Source organism: Schistocerca cancellata, chromosome 5 (genome assembly GCF_023864275.1).
Source record: "Schistocerca cancellata isolate TAMUIC-IGC-003103 chromosome 5, iqSchCanc2.1, whole genome shotgun sequence".
NCBI lineage: Eukaryota > Metazoa > Arthropoda > Insecta > Orthoptera > Acrididae > Schistocerca > Schistocerca cancellata.
This window is the reverse complement of record NC_064630.1, coordinates 826,457,147-826,472,234: the sequence shown is the minus strand read 5'-3', so window position 1 is coordinate 826,472,234 and position 15,088 is coordinate 826,457,147. Positions and strand designations below refer to the sequence as shown.

Sequence of the window (15,088 nt, the reverse complement as noted above, 5' to 3'; positions counted from 1 at the left end):
CTTGGTGTTTCATCTATAAGGCATATGATGTCATCTACATAACAGTACCAATATATTATCCAGTATTGTTTTGGTCTTACTATTGTTTTGAATATTTTATTTTCAATGCAAATGAGAAAAATGTTGGCTAGGAGTCCACTGACTGGTGAACCCGTTGGAAGCCTGCCTTCTTGTGAGTAGAACTGATTGTCAAATGAGAAATTGTTTTGCTCTGTGATTAGTTTTAGAATGCTAGCTACTTCTTTTATGTAGGGTTCAGGAATTTTGGCTTGTTCTTCTAGTTGTTGTTTGATGATGTTGATGGTTTCTGTGGTGGGGATATTGGTGTACATGGATGTGATGTCAAACTATGTGAGTGTGGCTGTTGTGAGTATGTTAATGTCTTTGATTTGTTGTATCAGCTCTTCAGTGTTGTGTATGCTTCTGTTATTTGTGTATATGTTTCTGTAACTATGCGTGCATTTCTCTGGCTAAGTATGTGGGTGCACTTCCGAAATTATCTCACAAATCAGAAAGCAAAATTGTTGAAACAAAACAAACCCCAAGCACCCACACTGAACAGCTTACTAAAGCTCCACAAGGATGGCATTCCGATACGCCCTATAGTCAATATTTGAATTTTTGGAAAATCAACGGTGGGCCTTCATCCACTTATGGCCTTATTCTCAAAATTTCCCCTTAAGCAAAAACATTGCAGCCTTCTGCCTGAAAAGATTATGGTAATATATTTTAAAATTTTGAAATTTAATTGTGGCCTTCAGCTGTTGGTATTGCATCCCATATGGTTGTTTTATCCACTTTTGCCTTGAGGCTTTCAGCCTGGCTGTTATTTTTTTGCAATTTTCACTGCACATCTTCAGTCACTTGAAATTTATTTTGTTGATTTTTAAGATTTCTTGCTTGGAGGCCTTCAGCTGAGAAAGAATTGGATTTTGAAACTCATATCTGTAAAGTTTCAGCTATGTGCCGTTTTGGTTTGAGGATTTTCATTTATCATTTGGAGCATATCCAGCAAGTTCTTTTGATGTTACAGCAAGCTGGTCTAACTGTTAAACCTAGTAAAATTACGCTAGCCATGCAGGAGGTATCTTCCTTAGGCCATATAGTCTCAGGTCAGAGTATTCTCATTGACCAAGAGTGGACAAAAGCCCTGCAGGCATTGCCTCCTCCTGTTGTTAAGCAGGGAACCACTAGATTCATAGGCATTGCAAATTATTTTAGGCATTTTGTGCCTAATTTTGCTGAGTTGGTGGCACCCTTAAATCAGTTATGCCATAAAGGTGTGGGTTTTGAATGGGGACCTGTCCAGGAGAATGCCTTTCAGCATATTGAGACAGCAATAGCCAACACCCCCTTGGGGTACCCAATTTCAGCAAAATGTTTGTCATGCAGACTGATGCTTGTAATGCTGGTATTTCAGCTGTTCTCCTCCAGGAATTTGAGGGGCAGAGACAACCATTAGCTTATATGTCTCGGCAGTTAACTGATGCTGAGCTTAAGCACTCTGTCTATGAGTGCGAGGCCTTGGCCGTTTTATTTGCATTAGAGAAGTATCAGTTCTACCTTGAGCATCAAGTTTTCAATTGGAAACCAACAATCAAGCATTGAGCTGGGTACTGATGAGGCTGCGTAAGACTGGTCGTATTGCCAGGTGGGCAATAAAAATTTTGGCAATTCAGTTCGAAGTTAAACATGTTAAATCTGAAAATTTCTTGGCGGACGTTCTCAGCCAGATGTTTACCAAAGACGTGTCTAGTCAGGGAAGGGAGCAGGTAGATGGTGACAATCTTAATTCTATGGTGTTAGGTGAAATTCCCCTTTTGTTTGAAGACATTGTGCACCATCAGGATCACGACCCTGTGTGGACTGGTATTAAGCAATGTGTGTTGGCAGGAGAGCTCTCGGAAGAATATGAGATTAAGTGGGGTATTCTTTGCAGGAAGGTGGTCGACGCTAAGCAGTATAAGATCTGTTTGCCTGCTACCTTGGTGCGTCTGGTCTTCCATAATTTTCATGATTCATGGTGGGTGGCCGTTTAGGGACTTATAAGATTCTCCAAAAGGTCGAAGAGCATTTAACTTGGCCCTCTATGGACCAGGCTGTTAGACAAATGATAGCTCAATGCCACTTGTGTAACATAGCCAAACCCAGCAATGCCCTTCAACAAGGTTGGTTGAGTTCTGAATGAGAGTCCTCTCCCATGCACAAGCTCTGTATTGATGATTTGGGGCCTTTAGCTCGGACTAAAAGAGGTCATCGATATGTACTCATTATGATTGATGCATTTTCTAGGTTTACTTGGCTCCTTCCGAGCTGTAACGTTACCGCTACCACCACGATTAATCACTTGACTAGTTTCTTTAGTGTTTTCAGGCCACCTAAGCAGCTGGTTAGTGATAATGCTCCTGCCTTTCTTTCAGGCTCCTTTAAGGCCTTCTGCTTTCAGAATGGTGTTAAGCATGACACCACCACCCTGTGTTATCCCCAGGGATCCTTTGCGGAAAGGCTTAATCGGAATCATAAGTCTGCTTGATTACTTACCATCAGAAAACACCCAGCAAATGGGACTCCAATCTTCCCTGGCTCAGTTTTGCCTTTAATACTGCCATTCATGAAGCCTCGTGAGTTACACCTGCATCCTTGATCTTTTCCTACCCAGTTAATTCCCCTATTTCCAGCTTGTGGGGAATTCCGGATCTTATTCCACCTGATGTTAAACTGCAGGTCATCAAGGAGAACTGGAACTGAGACAGGCATAATATACTCAGAGCTCACAATAAGCAAGCTGAGTGTTATAATCGTAATCAGGTAACCTTTAAGGGTAGGCTGGGGGATCAAGTTTATGTCCACAATTTCCAAGGGAGGCAGGTGCACAGTGGTAACCTTAGTAAATTTACTCCTCGTTTTCTGGGGCCTTGCACTGTTATGCACATATTAGGCCCGGTAAATCTCTTGGCAAGCAATATTGTGTTCACGTTAGTCAAGTTAAGTTCAAGCAGCTCAGGGTTTGAATTAACCCTTCCTCGGTTAAGTTTGAGGGGGGAGGGGGGGTGGTTGAGCCATGCTCACTCCAAACTATGTATTTTCTTGAACTTGGCTGTCTGTCTGCATTTTGTGCCCACCGTTGTTGCGGTTATGCCACGGTTCTTCCTCATTCTTCATGTGGCAGCAGCTATGTGTATTGATATTTGCACCGTGTACCATCTTTGGTCTCGTGCATATAGTTTCTGGCTAGGGTGTGTGCGGGCAGTCGGTCGGTTGGTGCGGACCAGGGAGGATACCTCCATGCAACGCGGTCTGCTGGAGGTCCCTGCGCAGTGTCGAAGCACGTGTGGACCTGTCCAATTGCTACAAGCTTTGTGGCTCACCGACCCAAGACATCAATGTTGAGTGGTGTCAAGTACTCGAGCCATGTCCGTTCATGTTGTGTTGTTTCTTTTGGTGGTTCACTGTTGGGGAGCTTTTCCTGTGAGCAACACTGAGTATTTATAGTGGTGAAATTGAGCCACCGTGCAGTGGAATTAACTACATTGGTTCACTACAATTCAAGTGCACCAGCAGAATTTTCTGCCTTGTAGCCATTAGTGTTCTGGTTATCTACCCTGGCCACAGACGTAAATTCAGGCAGTGTTCATTTTTGGTGGTGTTAACTATATTACCTTATTTCAAATTCAAGTGTAGCAGCAGAATTTTCTGCCTTGTTGCTGTTAGTGTTCTGGTTACCTGCCCTGGCCACTAACATAATTTCAGGCAGTATCCTATCCTCAGGTGTTGTCGCTGTCCAACACGATGCTTAGTTTTGACAGCTTAATACTTATTTCATTGTGGATAATAACATCTTGATAATAACAACTTGACCAGAAGAAGGGATCGGTTGGTAGGACATGTTCTGAGGCATCAAGGGATCACCAATTTAGTATTGGAGGGCAGCGTGGAGGGTAAAAATCGTAGGGGGAGACCAAGAGATGAATACACTAAGCAGATCCAGAAAGATGTAGGTTGCAGTAGGTACTGGGAGATGAAGAAGCTTGCACAGGATAGAGTAGCATGGAGAGCTGCATCAAACCAGTCTCAGGACTGAAGACCACAACAACAACAATAACATCCGTAATAGTTTGGACCTCGAGTTCAAGTACCGATTAGTGGTTAGCAAGTCATTTGGTCAGTCAGTCCATGACTGTCTCTTGGTTGGTTTACTGATGGATCAAGTGTAGTTGAGCCCACCTCCTGGAGGCATCTGAGTGCCATTGTCTTTACTGTCCATTTCATGGGTGTTTGATGGTCTGTTAGTAATCTATTATAGCCATTGCTTTAAAAGAAAATTTTTTTATTGTGTTTTATGTAATTCATGGGCCTTCAGCCCATATAAGTAAGTTTGAATTCTGGCAAGTGGATATTTTGCTGAAAGTTACTGCTGTAGTGCTATCTCTTCATTTAGTGCACTTTCAGCCACTTAAAACTTAAAGGTTTAGGGTATTTTGAATTTTTGAAAAGTCAGTTGTGGGCCTTCAGCCACTTAAAACCTTATTCTTAAATTTAGTTGTTGTTGTTGCATTGCTTTTTCATTTAGTGAGCTTTTGGCCACCTAAAACTTAAAGGTTAAGGTATTTTTTGAATTTTTGGAAAATCTGCTGTGGGCCTTCAGTCACTTAAAGCCTTATTCTCAAAAGTTCACCTTGAGCAAAAACAATGCAGCCTTCTGCCTTAAAAAATTATGGTAATATATTTTAAAATTTTGAAATTTAATTGTGGCCTTCAGTCGTTTGTATTGCACCTTGTATATGTTTGTTATATCCACTTTTGCCTTGATTTTAATTATTTTTTTGCAATTTTAACTGTGTGTCTTAAGTCACTTGAAATTTATTTTGTTGATTTTTAAGATTTCTTGTTTGGAGGCCTTCAGCCATGGAAGAATTGGATTTTGAAACTCGTAGTTGTAAAGGTTCGTCTATGTGCCATTTGGTTTAAATGTGTTATTAAATTGCAATTTTGAAGTGAAACTGACTGCCACCTTATTTGGCACTTTCCACGATCCTAATCACCTGTTCTGCACAGCGGGTTTAGCAAGCGTTTCATGTTGTACTCAGTACAGTGAAAGTAAATAACTGAGTAGTAAATTTAGATGGTGCAAACTCCAATTCAGCTTTCCAACTAGTGTGGTAACAGTATGATAATTGACACATTGTGTCTGAATCACCGCCTCTTCTAACATCATATATACAAGCTAGTTGTTTACAAGGCTAGTGAATAACAGCAGTTTCAAAATATCATATTGATACAGAGTCTTAAGAATGCTACATACTTCATGAACATATTGTACCAACTAAATAAAACATGAGTCTTCCTGGCAGATTAAAACTGTGTGTCAGACCGAGACTTGAACACATGATCTTGCCTTTCATGGGCAAGTGCTCTACAAATTGAGCTACCCAAGCATGACTCATGACCCATCCTCACAGCATTACTTCTGCCAGTACCCCATCTCCTACCTTCCAAACTTCAGAGAAGCTCTTCTGCAAAACTTGCAGAACTGGCACTCCTGGAGGAAAGGATATTGTGGAGACATGGCTTTGTCACAGCCTGGAGGATGTTTCCAGAATCAAATTTTCACTCTGCAGTGGCGAGTGTGCTGATGAGAAACTTCTTGGCAGAGTAAAACTGTGTGCCGGACTGAGACTCAAATTCAGGACCTTTGCCTTTCGTGGGCAAGTGCTCTATCAACTGAGCTACACAAGCATGACTCACAACCCATCCTCACAGCTTTACTTCTGCCAGTACCTCATCTCCTACCTTCAAAACTTCACAGAAGCTCTTCTGCGAAACTTGCAGAACTAGCACTCCTGGAAGAAAGGATATTGTGGAGACATGGCTTTGCCACAGAAGGCGGATGTTTCCAGAATGAAATTTTCGCTCTGCAGTGGAGTGTGTGCTGATATGAAACTTCCTGGCAGATTAAAACTGTATGCTGAACCAAGTTCGAGTCTCCTTACAGCACATAGTTTTACTCTGCCAGTAAGTTTCATATCAGCACACACTACGTTGCAGAGTGAACATTTCATTCTGGTAACTAAAACATGTTTATACTTTTTAATTTTACAAAATTATCACTTATATAATTTTAAAATGATAAAATCAAACAAAGGGAACTCCAGGTTGATTAAAGCTTCAAAGTAGTATTTATTATGGCAGTATATGAGAAGGCAGCTCATCCTATACAATGAAAGACTCCCATGACCTGTGGTTCTGGGTGACTTTTACAAAATTTACACCTTTTCCTGGACCTCTCTTTTTCCTTCAAACCTCTTCCCTCCCCTTCAGTCCTTTGTGCAGGTGGAGGAGACACTGGCTCTGAAAACTTGCCTTATTATAACCTCCTTTTACGTGTGTGTTCTGACGCCACTTGGTGAGTAGATTTTCTATCTATCCAATAACATTTATTATGGCAGGGAAGTTACAGATGAAGAGAATCGGCAAGTCACCTGATAGAAAACAGGAAGGTAACTGCAATACTTTGTGTGAAGGACAGAAATGTAAATAGAACCATTACTGCACTCTGGCTGAAGAAGGAAGAACAGGATAGCAAAGGGAGCTGGTTGATAGGATAAAATGAAACACCCCCAAAAAATAAATTCGAGTGTGGGAGCGTAGTATCACAACCGGTGACCATAGCATCAGAATGGCCATGAGACTAAACAACCTAGTGACAACATTGTAAAACCCTGGTCCCCATAAGTATACTGCAATGACCACAAGGAAATTAAAAAAGTGACTAACCTAAAGAACGAAATGATAAATGAAATCCATAATATACTTTATAGATTACAATATAGTATAAACATAAAAATGCAAAACAAAATCTGAAAGTATGAATACGTACATGTCAGTTGCCACATATTGTGGTCCTTCACGTAATTTATGGTAGTGTTCAATTAATGGGACATAATAGAAGTAATCTCATGATGTTACTCAGGACTGTAAAGGTTTGATTAGGGGGTTGAATCTTATATAATTATTATTAATAGAAGGGTTAAGTATTATAAGTAATTCAGTTCTCTGTTTGCCTTGTAATGTGTGAGGCAGTTGTGTTCAACAGAGATAATTGACTAATTTGCCTTCTGCCATCTATTGTGACCAGCTTTAGATGCCTCATCTGCTAGGCACAGAACCACATGGCAATTGAGGAGGAGGGACCAGAGATACAGTGAACAATGAGACATATTAAGAGACAAAACTGAGGTCATCAAACCAAATATGCTGCTCTACATGGTGACTCAGATGGAAGAAATCACTCGAACTGGAATGATATTGGCTGTCTGTTACTCAGAGAAGACACATCAGTTTGTGATGCTACTTGCTTTCTGGTCTCAATATCAAATTTCAGTTACTTACATTATATGTAGTGATGGAGTTCCAGCATCATATTTTATTTGGATCTCCATGTGGGGACTCCTCAGGAAGACATTGTTATCAGAAGAAAGAAAACTGGCATTCTATGGATCAGAGCATGGACTATCAGACCCCTTAATTGAGCAGGTAGATAAGAAAATTTAAAAAGGGAAATGAATAGGTTAGTAAGAATTAGTGTGAACTTCAGTGGCGGGAGGAACAAGACTTCTGGTCAGGTGAATACAAAACTGGATAGGGGTCATGCTGGAGTAGGTTTCATAATGAATAAAAAATTAGGAGCATGGATAAGCTACTACAAATGACATCATTGTTGCCAAGATAGACAAGAAGCCCACACCTACAACAGTAGTACAAGTTTATATGCCAACTAGCTCTGCAGCTGATGAAGAGATTGAAGAAATGTATGATGTGATAAAAGAAATTATTCAGATAGTTAAGGGAGACAAAAATTTAATAGTCATGGGGGACTGGAATTCAATAGTAGGGAAAGGAAGAGAAGGAAAAATGGTAGTTGGATATGGCTTGGGGCTAGGGAATGAAAGAGGAAGCTGCTTGTTATAATTTTGCACAGAGCTTAACTTAATTATAGCTAAAACTTGGTTTAAGAATTATGGAAGAAGATTGTATATGTACAAGAGGCCTGGAGACACTGGAAGATTTCAGATAGGTTATGTAATGGTAAGATAGAGATTTAGGAGCCAGGCTTTAAATTGTAAGACATTTCCAGGGGAAGATGTGGACTCTGAACACAATTTATTGGTTATGAACTGTAGACTAAAACTGAAGAAACTGCTAAAAGGTAGGAATTTAAGAAGATGGGACCTTGATAAACTGAAAGAACCATAGGTGGCAGAGAGTTTAAGAGAAAGCATTAGGGAACAATTGACAAGAACGGGGGAAATAAATACAGCAGAAGAAGAATGGATAGCTTTGAGAGATGAAATAGTGAAGGCATCAGAGGATCAATTTAGTAAAAAGGTGAGGGTTAGTAGAAATACTTAAGTAACAGAAGAGTTATTGAAATTAATTGATGAAAGGAGAAAATATAAAAATGCAGTGAATGAAGGAGGTGAAGAGGAATACAAACATCTCAAAAATGAGATTGACAGGAAGTGCAAAATGGCTAAGCAAGGATGGCTGCAGGACAAATGTAAGGATGTAGAGACATATATCACTAGGGATAAGATAGATACTGCCTACAGGAAAATTAAAGATACCTTTGAAGAAAAGAGAACCACCTATATGAGTATCAAGGGCACAGATAGAAAACCAGTCCTAAGCAACGAAGAGAAAGCAGAAAGGTGGAAGGAGTAATTATGGAAATGTAGGAGGACATAGATGAAGATGAAATGGGAGATATGATACCACATGAAGAATTTGACAGAACACTGAAAGACCAAGGTCAAAAAAAAAAAGGCCCCTGGTGTAGACAACATTCCATTAGAACTACTAATAGCCTTGGGAGAACCAGCCAAAACAAAACTCTACCATCTCATGAGCGAAATGTATTAGGCAGATGAAATATCCCCAAATTTCAACAAGAGTATAATAATTCCAATCCCAAAGAAAGCAAGTGTTGACAGGTGTGAAAACTACAAACTATCAGTTTAATAAGTCGTGGCTGCAAAATACTAACATGAATTCTTTATAGACAAATGTAAAAACTGGTAGAAGCCAACTTGGGGAATATCAGTTTGGATTCCATAGCAATATTGGAACACGCAAGGCAATACTGAACCTATGGTTCATATACTGACCCTACATTTATAGCATTTGTAGACTTAGAGAAAGCTTTTGACAATGTTGAGTGGAATACTCTCTTTCAAGTGACAGGGGTAAAAGGCTATTTACAATTTGTACAGAAACCATATGGCAGTTATAAGAGTTGAGGGGCATGAGAAGGAAGCAGTTGTTGAGAAGGGAGTGAGACAGGGATGTAGCCTATTGCCGATGATATTCAATCTCTGTATTGAACAAGCAGTAAAAGAAACAAAAGAAAAATTTGAAGTAGGAATAAAAATCCATGGAGAAGAAATAAAAATGTTGAGGTTTGCCGATGACATTGTAATTCTGTCAGAGACAGCAAAAGGACTTGGAAGAGCAGTTGAACGGTATGGACAGTGTCTTGAAAGGAGGATATAAGATCAACATCAACAAAAGCAAAATGAGGATAATGGAATGTAGTTGAATTAAATCAGGTGATGCCAAGGGAATTAGGTTGGGAAATGAGACACTTAAAGCAGTAAATGTGTTTTGCTATTTGAGGAGCAAAGTAACTGATGATGATCAAAGTAGGGAGGATGTAAAATGTAGACTGGGTATGGCAAGGAAACCATTTCTGAAGAAGTGGAATTTGTTAACATCGAGTATAGATTTAAGTGTCAAAAAGTCTTTTCTGAAGGTATTTGTGTGGAGTGTTGCCATGTATGAAAGTGAAACTTGGATGTAACCAGTGTAGACAAGAAGAGAATAGAAGCTTTCAAAATGTGGTACTACAGAAGAATGCTGAAGCTTAGATGGGTAGATCACATAACTAATGAGGAGGTATTGAATAGAATTGGGGAGAAGAGGAGTTTGTGGCTCAACCTGAGCAAAAGAAGGGATTTGTTGATAGGACACCTTCTGAGGCATCAAGGGATCACCAATTTAGTATTGGAGAGAAGCATGGAAGGTAAAAATCGTAGAGGGAGACCAAGAGATGAATACACTAAGGAGATTCAGAAGGATGTAGGCTGCAGTAGTTACTTGGGAATGAAGAGGCTTGCTCAGGATAGAGTAGCATGGAGAGTTGCATCAAACCAGTCTCTGGACTGAAGACCACAATGACGACATTTTAAATGACACTGAGGCTTTTTTTTTTTAAATTTTAGTCATAAACTTATAGGGAAAAAAATTACATAGCTTGTTATGAAGGGAGTGGGAAAAAACTCTAATGCAAAGAGAGTCAAAGGCATAAGTGATAATATTGTATTATGCAGCTGGCCTTGTTTATCTCATCTAGTTGATGAAACTGAGCAATTTCTGCTCATCCCAGTCTCTTCTATTTCTCTTCTTCTCATCTCTCAGCATCTTCATCCATCTTTTGTTATACCTCATATTCTTTTTGATTCTTTACCTTAATTCAGACAGTCTGGAATTCATTATGTTATTGTCTGACACACTGTGACACTCTGGCTGTGGCTCTTTCCTGTTTTTAGTCTCTAGTTTTTATTTTTCATTTATGTTGAGAAATTACTCTATTGGTATAAAAGTGTGAACAGAGAAATAACTTGTGATAATTTGTTTTATGGTATGTGTGTAATATTATTTTGTGTTTACTTTAGCCTGGTGCATATGTGGCTGCAATATTTCACTATGATCCATCACTTGCTGTTAAGGCCAACATAAACTTTGGATTTTACATAAATACTATTCGAGGCATGGGTACTGCAAGACACTATGACTTTATTGAAGAAGTTGAAAAAGGGAAGGTATGTGTTGTTTATGTAAGATAGTAAGTACTGTGTGATGCAGATAATATATGTCTGTTTGTCTGTGGGAAGTTTTATATAATAATATATTGAACACGCAAAATTATAGTGAAGAGTATACAAGCCTAAGTATATAGCGGGTCTGTTTTTATACTACACTCCTGGAAATTGAAATAAGAACACCGTGAATTCATTGTCCCAGGAAGGGGAAACTTTATTGACACATTCCTGGGGTCAGATACATCACATGATCACACTGACAGAACCACAGGCACATAGACACAGGCAACAGAGCATGCACAATGTCGGCACTAGTACAGTGTATATCCACCTTTCGCAGCAATGCAGGCTGCTATTCTCCCATGGAGATGATCGTAGAGATGCTGGATGTAGTCCTGTGGAATGGCTTGCCATGCCATTTCCACCTGGCACCTCAGTTGGACCAGCGTTCGTGCTGGACGTGCAGACCGCGTGAGACGACGCTTCATCCAGTCCCAAACATGCTCAATGGGGGACAGATCCGGAGATCTTGCTGGCCAGGGTAGTTGACTTACACCTTCTAGAGCATGTTGGGTGGCACGGGATACATGCGGACATGCATTGTCCTGTTGGAACAGCAAGTTCCCTTGCCGGTCTAGGAATGGTAGAACAATGGGTTCGATGACGGTTTGGATGTACCGTGCACTATTCAGTGTCCCCTCGACGATCACCAGTGGTGTACGGCCAGTGTAGGAGATCGCTCCCCACACCATGATGCCGGGTGTTGGCCCTGTGTGCCTCGGTCGTATGCAGTCCTGATTGTGGCGCTCACCTGCACGGCGCCAAACACGCATACGACCATCATTGGCACCAAGGCAGAAGCGACTCTCATCGCTGAAGACGACACGTCTCCATTCGTCCCTCCATTCGCGCCTGTCGCGACACCACTGGAGGCGGGCTGCACGATGTTGGGGCGTGAGCGGAAGATGGCCTAACGGTGTGCGGGACCGTAGCCCAGCTTCATGGAGACGGTTGCGAATGGTCCTCGCCGATACCCCAGGAGCAACAGTGTCCCTAATTTGCTGGGAAGTGGCGGTGCAGTCCCCTACGGCACTGCGTAGGATCCTACGGTCTTGGTGTGCATCCGTGCGTCGCTGCGGTCCGGTCCCAGGTCGACGGGCACGTGCACCTTCCGCTGACCACTGGCGACAACATCGATGTACTGTGGAGACCTCACGCCCCACGTGTTGAGCAATTCGGCGGTACGTCCACCCGGCCTCCCGCATGCCCACTATACGCCCTCGCTCAAAGTCCGTCAGCTGCACATACGGTTCACGTCCACGCTGTCGCGGCATGCTACCAGTGTTAAAGACTGCGATGGAGCTCCGTATGCCACGGCAAACTGGCTGACACTGACGGCGGCGGTGCACAAATGCTGCGCCATTCGACGGCCAACACCGCGGTTCCTGGTGTGTCCGCTGTGCCGTGCATGTGATCATTGCTTGTACAGCCCTCTTGCAGTGTCCGGAGCAAGTATGGTGGGTCTGACACACCGGTGTCAATGTGTTCTTTTTTCCATTTCCAGGAGTGTATATCATTGTTATATTTCACTCTCATCACACACACACACACACACACACACACACACACACACACACACACACAAACAAACAAACATACAAACACACACTGCTTCTCTCACTTCATTTCTTTAATTTCATTTGCAGGCTTTATTTCTGTTGACTGATGTGTAGTTGAAAATTTACATCATCAAACTGTAATGGTCCTTTTTGTTAATGATTAATGTTCTCATGAGGTACGTTTTTCTCTTGAGCTGTGCTTGCAGAATATTTTGTAATTTACATCTAGTCTTGACTGTGGATAAAGCTCAGACTTCGTCTTCTAGTTATACAGTAAATATGGCCCTCCTCAGATTTAAGTATTAAAGAGAACGAATGTGTGTTTCAAAACTATTGTTTTGTTTGATTTTACTGCTTTTCCCTGTCATCACCTGTGGTTCTCCCTCCAAAGCCAATGTGCCTGTCTGGCCTAGGGTGATAATCCACAGAATGTGCATAAAGGCCTCTGCACTTACTGCCACTTGTATAGTGAAAGCAGTAGTCATCCCACCTCAAAGACACGTGTCTTTCCTACGCATTACTTACCACTTGCAAATATATATGAAAAAATATACCATAGTTGACCTCTTGTAAATATTAAAATATTATGCCTTTTTATAGTTGCGAGCATCATTCATTGAAAAGGTAGATGTAGGGTTACACATCACTTTTCCAGAATGGTGTGTAATGTCACATAGTCCCCCTCTTCAACAAGTGATCTTGTGACAGGTTCATTAATCATACTTTCTATGCATATTTTAGTTCTGCACACAATTAATTATCTTCACAATTATAGTTCATACCTTATTTTAAATCTCCAACAGAATAACATTTTCCTTTTCAGAATGTATAATTCTGATCCTTCCTTTGTTTTATTTGTTGTCCTAAGACATTTCTTTTTTTATTCAATATACACTAGTCATCCTTTGTTGTACATTATACATGTACTCATTTTTCTTAGGATAAATTACATCCAGACTTAAGGTTTACTAGTTCTTTTATTTAATATGTATTTTGTATTTTGAATAATTTTATTATGTTTTTCTCTACAAAAAATAACAGTGTGGTTTGTGACACTTATTTCCAAATCCTATGTATAAGATATTCTTCACAAAACATGTAGTTATATGACAACATAATTAGTTGTGGCTGCTCCATAACATAAAGGTGGAGTTATATTTTGAGTACTTAATAATCATAAAGTTACTTGCTGTTTTTATACTTTTATTCTTTTGCTGCATAAACCTTTCATATTTGAAACATACAAACACAGACACTCTCTCACATTCTCAAAAACTCTTTACTTAATTATATTCAGCTATCTAATAAAATTTATGTAAGTTTCTCCCTTTACAGCATTGAAGTTTTCCACATTTGTAGAAACTACCAGTAACACCTCTTTCCTCAAAAAAACATTTAATACATAATTCCACATCTCTCACAGAGATAGTAACCCTGTATCTTACTTGCTTTCCTCCACACATGTGTAGGTCCTCCTTCATTGGTACACCTTTGCCATTTCTTTTCATATGACATGTATTATGGTACAGAGCCCTGTTCAAACCTTTACAACCTGCTCACTTCTTTATATTTATTGTTGTGAGATAACCGTACTACCACATGAACAATAAAAATATACTGGTTGCATGATTTTACATAATATCTACCATCCAAGTATTTATGTACACCACATTAGCCAGTAATCGTAACTGACTTACAAGCATTTTATATTAGTGTTTAGTACTAGCAAATTATGCATTTCAAAACTTGAATCAATATATTAAAGAAAAGGTTTAAATATGAATAATGTAGGAAAAGATAGATAAAGATAAACACTAAGTTGCAGATAGGCACAATTAAAAGACACTTACACAGAAGCTTTTGGCCTCAGCCTTCATCAGAAAAAGAGAAATACACACCATTCATTCACACAAGCAAGCACACATTACACACCAATGACTGCCAACTCCTGCAGATCAGGCCACAATGCATTCTGGAGCAAGCTGACACAGTTGGCAGTAATTGGTGTGTAATGTGTGCTTGCTTGTGTGAATGAAAGGTGTGTATTTCTCTTTTTCTGATGAAGGCTGAGGCCAAAAGCTTCTGTGTAAGTGTCTTTCATTGCACCTGTCTGTGACTTACAAGGGAAACTCTCCACTGCACCCTCTTCAGATTTGTTGTTAAAATGGCCCAGTGGATGGCCCATAAAAAACTGAACACAGTTCAAGCACGAAAACAGAAGAAGGTGTACTGAATTGTTGAAAGAAGAAGCAAAACAGAAACACTGAATGAGAAACTCAAGATGTGCAACATTGAGTGAATGGCAAGAACCAGCACATCTCGGTTCTGTGGTTATAGTGTTGGACTGCTAAGCGGCAAATCCATGTTCAAATCTCCCCATGGCCCACTCACCCTCTGCCTTTTCTTTTTTTTTTTTAAAAAAAAAAAAAAAAAAAACCTTCCCATTCGGGTTGTAGAATAACAGTCATGTGGTAAACATTTAGTGCCTGTGTAGAACAGTAGAGCATGAAGAAGATTTGATGATGCTTCTTCCCCTTCATAATCCAACACCATGACCATGTAACAACGGCTCTGTGGCTGTTAAGATTTTCT

General features: G+C 40.3%; 1 protein-coding gene across 2 annotated transcripts in view; it reads left to right on the top strand.

Annotated features, from left to right (window-relative positions):
- The window catches only part of LOC126187472 (peroxisomal acyl-coenzyme A oxidase 3-like), a 315,427-nt gene that overhangs the window by 98,946 nt on the left and 201,393 nt on the right, over positions 1-15,088 (top strand). For both annotated transcript variants that reach the window (XM_049928570.1, XM_049928571.1), the window contains exon 4: positions 10,731-10,877. In XM_049928570.1, coding sequence (XP_049784527.1) covers positions 10,731-10,877 — 147 coding nt within the window. The remainder of the gene's footprint in view (positions 1-10,730; positions 10,878-15,088) is intronic.